This window comes from Sceloporus occidentalis, unplaced genomic scaffold, assembly GCF_023333645.1.
Source record: "Sceloporus occidentalis isolate IW3139 unplaced genomic scaffold, rSceOcc1.0.p SCAF_3, whole genome shotgun sequence".
In the NCBI taxonomy this organism is placed as follows: domain Eukaryota; kingdom Metazoa; phylum Chordata; class Lepidosauria; order Squamata; family Phrynosomatidae; genus Sceloporus; species Sceloporus occidentalis.
The window spans coordinates 197850013-197866356 of record NW_028316983.1 but is presented as its reverse complement, the minus strand read 5'-3'; the positions used below and the strand labels follow the sequence as shown (position 1 = coordinate 197866356).

Genomic DNA, 16344 nt, shown 5'->3' with positions numbered 1-16344 from the left:
CACATGCAGCTTCATACAAAAGGTACACATTGATTCAGTGAAATTTATTGCTGCTGATTCTTAATTTACAGGGCCTTTTGGAATAAATCATGGAATTGAACTTCATCCAGATGTGGTAGAATATGCCAAGGAAAAACTTGAGAGCTTCATAAAATATAGTGATAGTTTTGATAAGTAAGTATATTATCTGCTTGCTTAATTTTGTCATAAAATGTTGCTTTTTGTGGTGGTAAAACATGTTACAAGGCTTTGAGTTTGTTTGTTTGTTTTAAAGATAAACCTAGAATGTTATTTATTCCCACTGGAGCAAAAAGTCTGCAGTATTACTTTAAAATGAGAACTTTTCAAAATACATGGAGATAGGTGTGGTACAATGTTGGATTTGGGTATTAGTCGCTTGTGCTAATATGATAAGTATGGAAAACATAGGCGGGTTACAGACGGGCAGGGGGAGACGTCTTGAAGGTGTCTTCCCCTGAATACGGAGCCTCCAGACCGCCTGCCCCAGGGGCGTGGCTAAGGTGGATGGGGCTTCCACACCGGGGGTAGTGAAGACGCCTCACCTGGGGCCGTTTCTTACCCACAGCTTCCATACCGCCGCCTCGCAGGACGCTGCAAAGAGGGAGGCAGCTTCCGCACGGGCAGCCAAAAACGCGGCTTTTTTTCTTTTGCTGGCTGGCGGATGCGCAGCTGCGGCGGTCAGCACCGGCGGCAGAAAGCGTATGTGCACATTTAAAGCGCCCAGGCCCCTTTAAACTTTTCCCCCCGTCCTACCCAAGAACAAAGGTGGCCTCCTGCCAGCTGGTGATCAGCTGGTGTTGGCATCCTTGTCCGCTTGCACGTTGCCAGTGTCACCAGCATCATGGATGCCTCCTCTCCTTTGGTCCCCGCGCTCTTGCTGAATCTGCAGTGTACAGCCACAGCTGTCGCCGCTGCCACCGCTGTCCCCCTGCCATCCCCCATCACCTCCCTTGTACATATGTAAATATTTATAGTTTTAGCGTTTTTTTATTGTTAGATGAAAATGGCGCAGGAATGTGTGTAGGGGTTCACTTTAAATTCCAAACTTTCCACAATTCTAGCAGCGCATGCGTACATGTTACTGTAGGGTTAGGGTTACGAGCATTAAAATAGAGTGCAGCTGTTGAGCAGCTTCCACATCTGCATGGCATCAGACGCTCTAATTAGAGCCTCGGTGCAAACTGCGCATGTTCCAGGACCCCGACTCATTATGCGACACAGCTGACTCGGAGCCTTTAAATGGGCAACTTAAATTTGCGGTGTGACAATTGTGGCGTACAGGTGCAGCAGCTTACAGACGGAGATGCGCAGTTGCGCAGTATATAGAAAAGAAGCGGAAAAAAGCGGCACCTTTTTAATGCCGCTTCTTCCCGCTTGGGGCGTGCAGGCGGCGTGTTCATGGCAGCATTCAGGTAAGGGCCGTCTAAAGGCTATACCTTCATGACGTCATGAGCACACCCCTTTTTGCCCGTCTGTAACCTGCCATAGAGAATCATGCAGAGCTTCAGGAGAGAATGTGGATTTGCATCTGAAAGTGGATGGACAGAGAGGTGGGGAAAGGGGATAATCAAGAAAATGAATCCTGTTATGTAAATCGGTTGGAAGTAAGAGACATGAGAGGGAAACTGACTCTTCCCCTGAACACTTTCCCGGCCTCTCCCCCCCCTCGTCAGCATTGTAAGCTGGCATGTGCTGTTTTATTGTATTGGTTTTATTGTGTTTTTATTGTATTGTATTGTTTTTTGATGTGCACTGCCCTGATCTCTGGAAGGGCAGTATATAAATCAACTTTTATTATTATTATTATTATTATTATTATTATTATTATTAAAAGGAGAGTTAAGGGTACAGAGGATCTTTGAGATAGTGAGGAATTCTGTCTTGGCTAGGAACAGAAGTACATTATAGTATAGAAGTAGATCCTAATTTAGAACTGTATAATATAAGGGTGCAAAAGTTAAATAATGTGGTACCATTATACATTAAAGGATGCTTGAAGATGAGGAGAATATATATTAATATCTTATATTTGTATGATAGTCTTACCCAAAAAGTATGAGACTAGTAGGGCATCTGCCAACAGTGGCAATCTATGTTTAATTAGAGGAATGCTGAATTTGGCTTGAGGGGGTAACATATGCAGGAACAGAGCACCAACTATACCTGTAATAACTGATCTACACTCCTGGTATGTGGGACTAACTGAACCTTTATTGGGAGAGATATAGAAGAACATGCATACTGGAGAAATTCATTCTCTCACATAGAATACAGAGCTAACTAAATATAGACAATTGAAAGAATATATCAGAGATTGAGGGTTGGATAAGAGTATATATCTACAGCTCCCGAAGAAAGGTGCATGGAAAGCAGGAGCAGCTTAAACAATGAGGCTTGAGTATGCAGGTTTAGGGAAGCAGACAGGAACAAAGAAATAGTGACTCAGACTGAAGCCTTAGAGCAACAGTCAGTGGTTGGGGGGAGGGCAATTGTAGCAAAAATGCTAGTTTTGGGGGTGCTATTTATATCCATAAAGCCAAGCACCAATCCATAGAGGTTCAGTGGGAAACCAAAAGCTTGATTGCCCCTCAACGGAACTGGAGAAGATTTCTAAAGTGGAAAGTTTGTTTTAATATCCAGGAGAAGAGAGGAATTAATTTTGTTAGATGATGCTTCATGGACTTTGCAATACCTAGACAAGATCTGGAGTCCCCAGGAATGAGACGGAAGGGGATGTTTAGGGATACACAAGAAATGAAAGGGGGATTCTGGTCTTGTTTGATCTGGCAGAACTCATCTTTTGGCTTTTGGTCCCCGACAGAAATGCAGGATGTATGGGTGGTGGCACTTTTCCTGCAAGCTTCTCCATCCCCGTGCCTTTCCATATGGCTGGATCTATGTGTCCTTCGCACTACCTATTCAGATGCTATGTATGCCATTGGAGCTGTGTCTACTCTTGCTGGCACCTAATGTTACTCAAAGTATAGCTGCATTAATCTTAGGGAATGTCCGTGTGCTTAGAGATAATAAAATCATAGAATCATAGATGTTCCTGGTTCCTTTCAACCACATCTACTGCTCACTCCGGGAAGGGGGATGGGTGTGTGTGTGTGTGTGTGTGTGTGCGTGTGTGTGCAGGCAGAACCAGGAACATTGATTTAATTCAGTATACCATGTAGCTTTCTGAAGATACGAGTAAGACCCTGATGATGAGTAAGGCCATTTTGCTGAAAGAAAAAATTGAAGTTGGTGAATCAGAGTGATATTAAAATTCCAATCAATATTCCTGAAGAGAAGAGATAAGATGTAATGTTAATAGCTACATGGTAAGGATGAGGACTGTCACAAAAGGTATCTCAATTTACTTTGAATACAACTCATTGGAATGAGTGCTTTACTAAAATAGCAATATAAACAATCTTGGCCTGTCTTTCAATACATTCTCTCACTGTCGCAGATAGACAAACTATCAAAACTTGTATTGGCTGAGGAGATGGTTCACTTCTGTACCATATCCTTTCACATCTCAGTTCTGCGCAAGACCTCTGTGGAGATCTTACTCTAATTGCAGTGAGACTGCTGAGTTTACATCTCTGTCACTGAGTTTTAGATTGGACTACCCAAGTTATTTTTGCCATTACTAAAGGAATAAAAACACATATTTTAAATACTGGTACCCATGTCTCTACTCTTTTTTTTTTCTTTTCTTTCTTCATGTTTTGAATCTTCTTTTTTTTCTACTGGCTTTATTAAAGAACCTGCACTTACTTCAAATGATCTTTTGCATTATGGAACATTTAGCATCCCAGGCGTTTCAGAACATTATCATGACACATGTTTCAGGTATGTGGTAACTGCTCATACCAGGTTAGGCAGTGTTTCAGCATCTTCCTACATGCCTTTTTGAATCAACCACTTTTGACCACTTGTTCTTGGTCATTTTCAAAAAATGCTACTCTTCATTTTAAACAGCACTCAAGGTGCATACATACAAGTGCAAATTCATGATTTTTTTGTATGCCAGTTGAATATTGATATATGCAGCCTAGTCATAGGTTCTGTAGCCATGCCTCACCATACAAAAGGTGCTATTGGCATGACTGCAGTGTCTACAACATTGTAGCAGGCATTATCTTGTACAATTATCCTGTATTTGAAATCCTGTATCCCACTTCTGCTGGAGCTACAGAAATAGCATAACTGATATTCTCATTCACTTTCTCAGGAGTTTTTCAGAAGTCATATCTGATGGTGATTGCAGGTTAGGCTTCTGCAACTGTTCTCTCTCATTCATGAAACTTTATGGCAGATCCTGATAACATTATCTTTCCTTGTAACCTCCTCTGTTTTACTAATGCTACTTCCATATTGGGTTTTTTTTAAAAAAAAAAATGTTGTGGAGGAAAATACCAAATTAGCTTCACTATCTTTTAATTGAGGGTTCTGTCTAGAACGGGTGAACGAGTGCTGCCAGCCGGATGCAAATGGCCCAACTTTAGGCACCCCTGTGCCCATGCCATAGAGGAAAACGGAAAAACTCTCCCCACTCTAAGGGTTAAACGAATAACTTTTCAGGTTTTGGCTGGGTAGTGGGGTTTCAAAAAACTGGTAGTGATTTTTGGTTACTTTTTGACTGAAGAAAAATTAACTCTTCTCCTGGCCATAAAGAGATCAGAAAGGAAGTAAAACCTGGCAAAAATGCCTGTTAGTGGGGTGCCATCAGAATTTTTATAATGCTAGATGTATGGAAAGATGTTGCTCGCCCAGATCTGTCAGTGTAAACATGTTTCTTCTTCGTGGTCTCTGCGAATCATACAAATGGGTTTTACTGCGCCTGCGCAGTGCTGCTCGGAACCTTCTGGAATCACTGGGCAGAGTTAACTCTGCAACATATTGAAACTTTTTGGCGGTAACTCCGCCCACCCGTTATAAGGCCCCTGCCTTCCCGCTCCTTTCCCCAGTTCCTTTTTTCCGCCGCGCTAGCTGCTTCAAGGAACTTTCGCTTGCTTCGCTTGCTGGAATCACTTTCGTTTTTGAACTCGGACTGTATCTTGACCATTCTCTGTCTCCCGCCCCTGGTAACTTTGGACCTTCGGACTGCTGACTTCGTTTTCGGATTTCCCTTCGGCTTGACGATTTGGAGATGCCGGCGCCTTTCAAAAAGTGCGACATCTGCAAGGGCAAGGTGCCCGTTCAGGACCCACACTCCTCCTGCCTGTTGTGCCTTGGTCCGAACCATGATCCCAAGGCCTGCACGCTCTGCGGATCCCTCTCCACTCAGGCTCGTAAGAACCGTGAGTCCCGGCTCACGTCGGCAATCGCCCTGGGGAAAGTGCAGGAGGGAGGTTCGCGGTCCTCTTCTGTCCCGCCTTTGGCGCCCCCCGTTTCATCGTCCCGGGCAAGTGTCTCCAGTGTGGGATCGGGGAGAGTTGCCGTCTCCAGTGTGGTGTGTGTCCCGGCCGGGACCCCTTCCACCACCTCCGATGTGGCCCGTCGCTCCAAACCGCCCAGCGCCACCGACAGACCCTCCAAGCGCCCCCATAAGTCATCGGGGACTGAGGGTACCGAACGGGCCTCCAAGCCGAAGAAGGGATCGGAGGGTTCCCGTTCAAAGGAGGCTACTGAGCTGAAGGTCCATCTGCCCTCGCCTTCGTCCTCCAAGGCTTCCAAGGCGTCCAAGGCATCTCGCCATGCGACACCTAAGGAGCAGACCGAGCCGGTACAAGGGTCGAGATCACCGAGGCCTTCGTCGTCGACAGCGGCTGCTGTCATCCGGGACCTCCCGGACAACCCGTTCTTCCCATCCGACGAGCCCTCCAAGCATGGGAAGAAGAGGCGCCACGACGAGGCCGGTCGCGATCCTGCCCCAAAGAAGGCAAAGTCCTCCGAGGATCGGACCACTACCGACCTACCGGGACCGAAGGAGAAGAAGCGCTCCCCCTCCAAACAGGCTCGCGCCTCCGCTTCATCAGCTCCCCGCGACCAGGGACCGACGCCGCTGGACCAAGGGACCCCGGTACCGGTCGCACCTCTGCCTCCTCCGATCGGGGATTTCACCCGCGGGACGGATGATACAGTGCCTCCTCGCTCCCTCGAGCATCGGTCGCCATCCCATCCGGCAACCGAAGATGAGGACGACTTGCCTCGCGGGCAAGATTTCCCGGACCTCTTCTACGACATGCAGTCGCGCCGCTACTACATGTCGGTCCCGGAGGACAGAGCCTTGAGGGAGTTCACCAAATTGAACCCCCCTCCTGTAGACCGGTCTCACCCATCCGCATCGGTACCGACCGTGTCAGTCTACGAGAGGTCGCCGTCTCCACCCCGCAGACGTGAGAGGTCGTTATCTCCACTCCGTCGACGCTCCCGGTCTTCGGTTGACTTCGCTCCAGCCCGCTCGAGATCCCAAGTCAGAGTGACTGATCCTCTCTCTTCTGACCTGGATTCCGAGGACGAACCGCTGTTACCCTCGGAGGCACCCTCGGACGAGGATGTCCTCTCAGGCTCGGCCTCCCCTCAGAGGATGCACAACCCTGAGCCGTCTTCTCCGTCGGACGATGTCAGGTCCTTCACGGAGCACGTGGTTAAGATGGCGAGGGCTCTCGACATCGAGCTCGCATCCGCAGTCGACGACGCTGAGGATCCAGTTGAGCGTCGGGTGCATGGACGAGTCCCCACTCCGCCGTGCCTGCCTCTTCTTCCCTCGCTTCAGACCATCGTCAAGAGGTCCTGGAACTCCCCGGCCGCCCTATCGGCACCCTCCCGCAAGGTGGAGTCGCTATATAGGGTTGCCCCGGCGAGTTGCCCTTGGTTGGCCGAACACCCTCGGCCGAACTCTGCCATCGTTGAGGGAGCCCAGCACAGCTTCGTTCCGAAGCAGGCCACCTCTCCTGTCGACCGGGAGGCGAAGAAGGTGGACGGACTGGCGAAGAAGGCATACTCGGCGTCTGCACTGGGGGTCAAGGCCGCCAACTACACTGCGTGCATGGGGGCCTACATTCAGACCCTCATGGAACGGATCTCCCCCCTCGTCCCGGACGTCCCAGACGACATCCAGAGGCAGCTGGTGGAGATCAGGGACGAGGCGCACTCCATTGGAAGCTGGCTGATCACCACTTCCAGGAATCTGGTGGACTGCTCCGGGAGGGCCATGTCAGCTTCCATGGCTCTACGACGCCACGCCTGGCTGAGAGCCTCCGACCTCAACCCGACGGTCAGAGCTGCCATTGAGGACATGCCGATCGACGGAACCGGCCTCTTCCACGCCGAGACCGACGACCGCCTAAACCGCAAGTTTAGGATGAAGGCGGCGGCAAAGAAACACGGCATGTCCTCGGCACCAGCTTCTCCGTTCAGGAAGCGTCAGCGCCCGTGGCAGCCGCAAGGTCAGTCACAGGGGACCTTCTCCCGGGACCGACAGCCCCAACAGCAGGGCCCTCAGAGACAGCGCTTCCCCTCGCAGTCTTCCTCCTCCTCTGGCCGTCGCAACTTCCCGCCCCGGTACCGCAAGTCCCGCCGGCAGGACACCGACCAGGGGAAGAAGAGAGCCTGAAGGGACACAGCGCGCTTCGTCTCCCCTTCACCCCTCTTCTTTTTGGACATCTTGAGGCCCTTTGTTAACACCTGGGCCTCTATAACATCGGACTCGTGGGTTCTCGACATCGTCTGCAGGGGTTATGCCCTCGAGTTCCAAGAGCTCCCTCCAACTGGAGCCTTTATGTCCACTCCCCCCTCGGACACCCTTCTCGACGAAGTGCGCACCTTGCTTGCGAAAGGGGCAATCTCCCCTTTGCATCCCGACCAGTGTTCTCGGGCCTTTTTCTCCAGGTACTTCACGGTACCAAAGGCGGATGGGGGCATTAGACCCATCCTGGACTTGAGACAATTGAACCTGTTCCTTGACTACCGTCGCTTCCGAATGGTAACCTTGGCTTCCATTCTACCTCTGCTCCACCAGGGCCTGTGGTTCGCGACCGTCGACCTGAAGGATGCCTACTTCCACATCGGGATCCGACAATCCCACCGGAGATTCCTCGCCTTCGCTGTCGGCCCCGATTCGTACCACTACAACGTGCTTCCTTTCGGCTTGGCCACGGCTCCACGAGTCTTCACGAAGTGCATGGCACCGGTGGTGGCATACCTTCACCAAAAGGGCTTCATGGTCTTTCCCTACTTAGACGACTGGCTGTTCGCAGCCGAATCCAAGGACGCGCTGCAGGAGGCAGTCTCATTCACCTTGCGCCTGCTGGACTCCCTCGGGCTGGTCGTCAACAGGGAAAAGTCCCACTTTACACCGACCAAGCGGGTCAAATTCATCGGGGCCGTCCTCGACTCCGACAACTGCCTAGCTTTCCTCCCTCCGGACCGGTTTCAGGCCCTGACAGCATCCCTCAGGCCGTGCATCTCCCACAGAAGGGTGAGAGCCAGAGATGTCCAAGTCGCTCTGGGCCACATGGCGTCGACGACATTCGTCACCTCTTGGGCAAGACTTCGTCTTCGGCCTCTCCAAGCCTGGTTCCTCTCCGTCTTCTCTCCGTTGGAGGACCCGCCTTCAATGTGGCTCACGGTACCGAGACCTGTGGCAGCTTCCCTCAGATGGTGGTTAGACAGCTCCAATGTCTGCTCCGGGATGCCCTTCCACCAGCCCCAGGCACAGCTGACTCTGACAACCGATGCATCCCTGGAAGGATGGGGCGCCCACCTGCTCGACCTGGTCGTCAAGGACAGGTGGTCCGCACAGGACAAGCGCCTCCACATCAACGCCTTGGAGATGCTTGCAGTACAGAAGGCTTTGAGGGCATTCGAGTTTGCTGTCTCGGGGAGAGTGGTCCTCCTGAGGACGGACAACACCACCGTGATGTACTACATCAACAAGCAGGGTGGTACCAGATCCAGGACCTTGCTCGACCTCACACTCCGCATCTGGGATTGGTGCATCCAGAGACGCGTTCTCCTCCAAGCGATTCACCTCCCCGGAGAAGACAACGAGCTGGCGGACCGCCTCAGCAGATCTCCGTCGGTGTGCCACGAGTGGAGGCTCCATCCCGAGACGGTCAGCGACCTCTTCGGTCGGTGGGGAACCCCCCGGATCGACCTCTTCGCGACCAGCTGGAACAGCCACTGTCCCCAGTTCTGCTCCAGGAAGCGTATGGACGGATCCCTCGGAGACGCATTCGCTTTCCTCTGGACGGGAGAGCTCCTCTACGCCTTCCCTCCGTTCCCTCTGATCATCAGAGTGGTTTCCAAATTGACTACGGACCGCTCGCATGCGATCCTCATCACCCCGTGGTGGCCGAGACAGCCGTGGTTCGCATCCCTTCTCCACCTCTCCGGGAGATGCTTCCTCCGTCTCGACCCTCGCCCGGACCTGCTTTCGATCCGGGACGGCCGGATTCTCCATCCCGACATCGAGAGCCTGCCGCTGGTGGCCTGGAGGATTCGGCGCTGACTACCTTACCGGAGTCGGTAAGGGCGGTGATCCTGGCTGCGAGGAAACCTTCCACCCAGCGCTCCTATGCCCTGAAATGGAGGAGATTTTGCCTCTTCCTGGACCAGAAGGGCTTGTCTCCTACACAGGTGTCCACTCCAGTGGTACTGGAGTTCCTGATGGCACTTTTGGATGGAGGGCTGTCTCTCACATCCATCAAATGCTACTTGTCTGCCATCTGTGCCAAATACCAGTTCGGGGGGAGGGTTTCTTTCTTCAAAGACCCCTTGGTGAAGGGGTTCCTGAAGGGTTGTGCAAACCTTTATCCTCCTGTATCGGTACCTACACCGGCTTGGAGCTTGGAGTCGGTATTGTCCGCCCTCCAATCCAAGCCCTTTGAACCGATGGCCACAGCGGACTTGAGACTATTGACTTGGAAAACCGCTTTTCTTGTGGCCATCACCTCTGCCCGCCGTGCGGGTGAACTCTGTGCTTTACGTAGGGACCAACCATTCCTGAGGTTCCACAAGGACAAGGTGGTCCTCCGTACGGACATTACCTTCCTGCCTAAGGTAGTGTCTGCTTTCCACATGTGCCAGGACATTGTGTTGCCCACTCTCGCATCCAACCCTACGTCGGATGAGGAGCGGCGCCTGCACTCTCTTGATGTCAGGAGGGCACTGGCCTTTTACCTGGACAGAACTACTGCCTTCAGTCGGTCCGAGAGACTCTTCCAGTGCTACTTGGTACCGAAGCGGGGGTTGCCTGTGTCTGCGCAGAGGTTGTCCAAGTGGGTGGCTGGTACCATCCACCTCTGCTATGAACTGTTAGGCAAGCCTCTCCCTGGCAGGGTTCGGTCTCACTCCACAAGGGCAATGTCAGCGTCCTCTGCATTCCTCTCGGGGATTCCTTTGGAGGATGTCTGTAAGGCTGCTGTCTGGTCCCAACCACTGACTTTTATTAAGCACTATAGGTTGGACACCAGAGCCATTCGGGACGCAGCTTTCGGGAGGGCTGTGTTGGTCTCAGGGTTGCATTAATTGCACTACTGATGGTTGTGTTTCAACACTTATGTACATATGTTACTGTGTCAATTTTGTTGAATGATAATTTGCACAATTTCCATGGATTGGTCTTGCACGACCTCTTGTTCCCTTCCCAGGTTTAGCAATGTCATTGCTATGTTTGGTCTGTGCATCAACAAAAAGACTGACTCCTTTTATGGTTCAAGGTGTTTATTGTAATAAATATGCCTTTGGTTTACCATAGCTATGGTCTCAGGACACTCCCTCCGCCGCATACCTAAGCTTGTCAGTCTAAACCCATTTGTATGATTCGCAGAGACCACGAAGAAGAAGGACAGGTTGCTTACCTGTAACGGTATTTCTTCGAGTGGTCATCTGCGAATACATACAAATCCCACCCGTCCGTCCCCTCAGTGTCCTGCTCTCATTTGGCTCTCTTCCTTCGCCTGCTTGGCGGAAAAATTACGGAACTGGGGAAAGGAGCGGGAAGGCAGGGGCCTTATAACGGGTGGGCGGAGTTACCGCCAAAAAGTTTCAATATGTTGCAGAGTTAACTCTGCCCAGTGATTCCAGAAGGTTCCGAGCAGCACTGCGCAGGCGCAGTAAAACCCATTTGTATGTATTCGCAGATGACCACTCGAAGAAATACCGTTACAGGTAAGCAACCTGTCCTTATCTCTTGGATGTGGGGCGCTTAGGGGCGAAACAGATGGCCCTGATGGGGAGGCTTGGAGCTGCCCCATTTAGGCTGGAATGGGGCTGTGGCAAACAGACGCATTCCTTTGCTTCTGAAGCTGGCTTTCGCTGGTTCCGGAGTGTGTAGCATCTAAATGCCATGCCCCCAAGTCACCCAAAAGCCACCTGGCATTTAATTGCCAGCTCAACATCCAGGTGACTTGGGGGCATGGCACATGTAAACGCCATGCCCCCAAGCTGGCTTGAAGTCGGCTGAAACTGCTGGTCTGTTTCGGCCTTTAATATTAGATTTAAATAATGCTACTTCTGGACATAAAATACTGGCATATACCTATTTCTCTTAAATTGCATGGAGTTTTATTACCTATGTCTGAAGTACAGATATGTCAGTCAAATTTATCTTTACTTTCTCCTTAGTTTGTGATTAAGTTGAAAACTTGAGATCAGATTCTTTAACCTTCAACTTTCATTGTTATTATGTGACAAGACTTAGCTATATATGCCTTGTAGCACGTTAAAGATGAACTCTTTGTTATTGCATAGTAACACTGTTCTTCGGGTGCATGAAATGTTACCTTATTTGCTATTTGGATCTCTGGTGGATTACCTGTCAGCTAGCAAACAGAAATTTAATCCAAATGACTCCTGTAAACAGTGAGTGAGTAGTTTTATATTCAGTGGAGTCAGGTATTTAGTAAATATGGAGAGAGAGAGAGGAGATGAGACAGGGTAGAGTGGAAAATGCATCTCCTACTCTCTTTATGTTTACAGAAAAAACTAGCATCCTAATCTGGCTTCTGTTTTTGGATATTCTTTTGTTCAAGAACAGCCACACTTAGGTCAGAAACACTGTCCTGGGAGACTGAAGAGTTCCCTGTTTGTTTGTTTGTTTGTTTTCTATGTTTAGATATTGCTATTTATGACATCAGAACTGTGTTTCTTCTTAAAAAATTACATCAACATTGATCTTTTTTTCTTATATAGAATGTTGTAAGGCATTACTAGGTGCTGTATTAGTTCCCCCGTTTATCTTGATTTTCAGGAACAATATCACTACAGTGATATTGAAGAAATTCAGTAGCACCTAGCACTGCCCCTGTTTCCACCCTTAAGACCTATTGACTTTTAAATTGTAACTGTCATTAAGAAATATGAAATATATGAAGATGTGAAAGAACTCTCTTCTTTCAACAGTCAGAAGTATTTTGGAAGTTAGAACACATTTCTTCAGAACTGAAGTGTGTTTGGTGGCAGTATATCCACAACAGGGATTTATATACCTATTTATTTTGCCATATGCTGTTCAAAGCAGTGGTCAGTGAGTCATTGGCTGCTTGTCTGTATAGAGTATCCAGTGAAGAAAGAAAGTTGTTGCCGGCATGCCCAAACATGTAACAGGTTCCTGAAACATTAGGGGGGCACATAAGGTTAAGTCTTTTAGATAATATATGACTGTTTGCTAGGTTCCAATGAATTCTTAATGACAAATTTAATATGCAAAACACAGAAAAAAGTAAGTACAAAGACAATATTGAAAAAAAGAAACACCCAGTAAAACTTTGGAAAAACAGTTTCTGACTACTTGGAAGTTATTTTACAGGATGTTTTAAATTCTGTCTTGTACTCCTCTAAGAAAACTCAAGGTAGCATATGATGAATTAAAAGCCACACAGTGAAAAAAATCCAAAATCATAGCAACATGATAAAATGAAGCCATAGTATATCAAGTAATAGAACAGGGGGACTTTAAAAATCCAAACAGTTTTTATCTGTTGGTGAAGATTCACAAGTGAAGCAGTGTAAATCACATTGGGAAGTTTTATAGTCTGGATACATCTACTGAGAAATCTCTTTCCCTTGTTCATACCAAGTACAATTGGTTGTGGAACAGGAATGGAAGAGATGCAGAATGGTCTTTTCTAACAGACTGCAGAGGATGAGCAGGATTATCTTCATGTATGCTGGCCAATTAAGTGATGAATGTTATGAAAAGGGACAAATTGGCATCTATTGGATTTTCCTTCTTAGAGGTGATAGAAGGTACCTTGTCCACATAGCTATAAGATATACATGAGGGGCAGGGAGTTATCGACTGTGCCCTGACCTGGAGTGATACTTGTTTCTAAATCTGATGGTTCAGATATCATCTAAAACCTTAGTCCATGTTGCAATTTTATCATTGCAACATAAACATCAACCCTGGCCTCATCTGGATTAAATTTCTGTTTGCTAGCTCCAGATAGTTATACTTCTGGATCAAAATATATATATGAAAAATAGTGTTATGTATAGATTGTATGAAAATCTCTAGATTGTTTTCCTCATTAGTTTCATATACGTTTAAACAACATGGCAAGATAGATTGTTGTGGGACTGGAAGGGTAATTTCATCAGCAAGGGCACAGTAGTCTCATTCCAACTTTTTTAAAATATGAGCCACAAGTGAATTGGATCTGAACCACTTACAAAGCGTTGCCCCCAGAATACTTAACTTGTCTAGCTAACCCAGAACAATCTTAGGGGCTATGAGATGTCAAAAACTGATGCATGACAAGAAGTATAAATATAGGCAGTACAGTGGACCCTTGTTATACGCTGGGGTTTGGTTCCAAGATCCCCTGTGGATAACACAGTCTATGGATGCTCAAGTCCCATTAAATGCAATGACATAGCAAAATGGTGTCCCTTATAAAAAACGGAAAATCAAGGTTTGATATTTGAAATTTATACTTTATTGGACCATTTTCAAATCATGGATACTTGAATCCGTGTATAAAAAATCTGTGTATAAGAAGGGCGAACTGTATATTCTCATTTTTCTCCCAACATGGATATAAGGATAGAGGAGTCTTCATTCTGAAACCAGATATTGGCAGATAAAGCAAGACAGATAATTATAATTCCATAACCATAGTTTCTTAAAAAAACAACAACAACTGGGAATTTGTTTTTAAACCAAGCTAATTTTAATTTTGCTAGCATTTCTGAAGACACGTTGAAGGGATTGAAAGTATAAAATGCCTTTTTCTTCTGCATTAAAACACACAAATCCAAGAAAACTTTTTTTAAAATAGTTAAAGCTTTGTATCGCTAATTTACTCCTTCCTATCTAATAGGTATACTTTTTCAGCTTCCACAGAGAGGCAAGTAGCATAAAATATGTAAATTCTTACTTGGGTTCTTGACAATTATCATTTTCTGTGGCTCATCATTGCAATGATTTTGAATACCATATCTACTCAACTATAAGTCAACCTCATGTATAAGTTGAGGGCAGACTTAGGGGGCAAAATTATGGATTTTCATATGACCCCTGGATAAGTCGAGGGTGAAACTTTGGGACATGCAACAATGGATCTAAATGATGAAGCAAAGGAAAACAATGCCAAAGAACCTACAAAGTTATGGCAAGCATAACTGTTTTGGCTCACACTAAAGGCTGGATGGAAGAGAGAATAGAGGGAGGTCAGTGCTTCTAGAGCATATTGCTCTCTTGCCTTTCATCAGGGGATGGTTCCCTTTTTAATAAGAGTTAAAATATAGAATTTACATCGACCTGTGGATAAGTCGACCTAGGTTTTTGGGGTCAATTTTTGTACTAAAATTTCTAGACTTATACATGAGTATATACAGTAGTTATAATATTCTATATGTTCTCAACAAAGACCTCAGCTGTCTTTTACTGAATTAAAATATAATTGGTTTAACATGTCTTGGTGGTTTAGAAGAGTAGTCTTTTTTTCCTTCAAGGCAAAATTACACGTGTTTTTTTGCTTGCATTGTTGTCTTGACTATTTCAAACATTTCAAAGGAATATTAAGTATTGCATTCAAATTGTTGTCTTAACCAGGACTGAAAAGTCAAACAGCAAATTATTACTCAACAAAGTCTGCGAAATTCACTATGCATATACAGTGTTTCTTGCACAACTGAATACTGAATTTGATTAGAATTTAAATGCTGTACAGCCATTTGAGAGCCAGCATGGTATAAATATTTGAGTGTTGGACTAGCACTCTGTGAGATCAGGGTTCAAATCTTCACTCATTTAAGGAAACTTAGGATAAGTCATTCTCACTCGACCTCAGAAGAAGGCAATAGCAAACACCCTGTGAACATACCTTGCCAATAAAGTTCCATCATGGGGTTGCCTTTAGGTCATTATAAGTTGGAAGTGACTTTAGGGCACAACAACATCATCAACAACAAGCAGTACATCCACACTCCTGATGCTTAGAACAGCATGATAATTGTTTTTGCATATAAGAAGCATACATTTTAATAAGATAAAAAATGTTAAGGCACCTGCTTTAACCTGAATTTGGCCAATAAGATTAATACTCATGTTCTTTTTCAGGAGTAGTTTTGTTTCTGATATGCCAAAATATTCTGTACCAGAGATTTGTGTCTGCAAATGTGTGTCTATATTTTGTCTTTCTCTGACCAGTGTTTTCTTGCTGTGAGAATAAAATTGTTTGGTTCTATATCTTTTTAGAGAAACATCAACCTAAGTGTTGTTTATCCTCATGAGAAAGGTCAGTATAGAAAGGATATTCTAGCAATCATTTCTGTCTCCAAATTTACGAGACTATTTGTTTAAAGATCTAATTCTCCATTCAAGTAGAGACATCAACAAAACTTGAAGGCCAAAGAAACGTATCCCCAATTTTTTCAACTTGATTTCAGTAGAAATCTTGCTTCATGGAGCAATCAGAAGGTAGAGTCCAAGGAGCAAAATGAAGGTGGTGTTCAGTCTGGTCTGCAGTGTGGAGTAACACTTTATGGTGATTGTTTTGCCCTCAATAAGAGACTTTTTTCTTTAATTACTTGGGCCATCTAAGATCTTTAAGAACTAAAGGATCCTTAAGGCTGTGACAAATGCACAGATGTAGCAATGCAGAGGCCCCTCTTCACCTGTTTATTGAAGGGGAACATGTTGTCTTTTCTGCTCCCAGTCAGCTTCTAGATGTAGAATATTCGTCTTGGAGGGAGAGCAACGGGCAATGCTAGGTTGCTTATCTGCTAGCACCCCATCAAACCCCCAGTGCACAAGCTGGTATGATCTCTACTGGGCAAGAAAACGAACAGTTCATCTCTCGACTATTTGAAACACTCATCATTCTTCTAAAGAAATGTCTACAATGGTAAGTGACAAGAATCGTAGTAATACTACTA

The 16344-nt window shown here is 46.6% G+C and overlaps 1 protein-coding gene across 2 annotated transcripts in view; it reads left to right on the top strand.

The window, feature by feature from the left end:
* The window catches only part of PCMTD1 (protein-L-isoaspartate (D-aspartate) O-methyltransferase domain containing 1), a 72620-nt gene that overhangs the window by 38144 nt on the left and 18132 nt on the right, over nucleotides 1–16344 (top strand). The window contains exon 4 of one of the 2 annotated variants that reach the window (XM_089517288.1): nucleotides 72–174. In XM_089517288.1, the coding sequence (XP_089373414.1) occupies nucleotides 72–174 (103 nt within the window). Of the gene's footprint in view, nucleotides 1–71; nucleotides 175–16143; nucleotides 16314–16344 lie in introns of those variants that run through there. The other variant, XM_089517290.1, reaches the window with a different exon arrangement.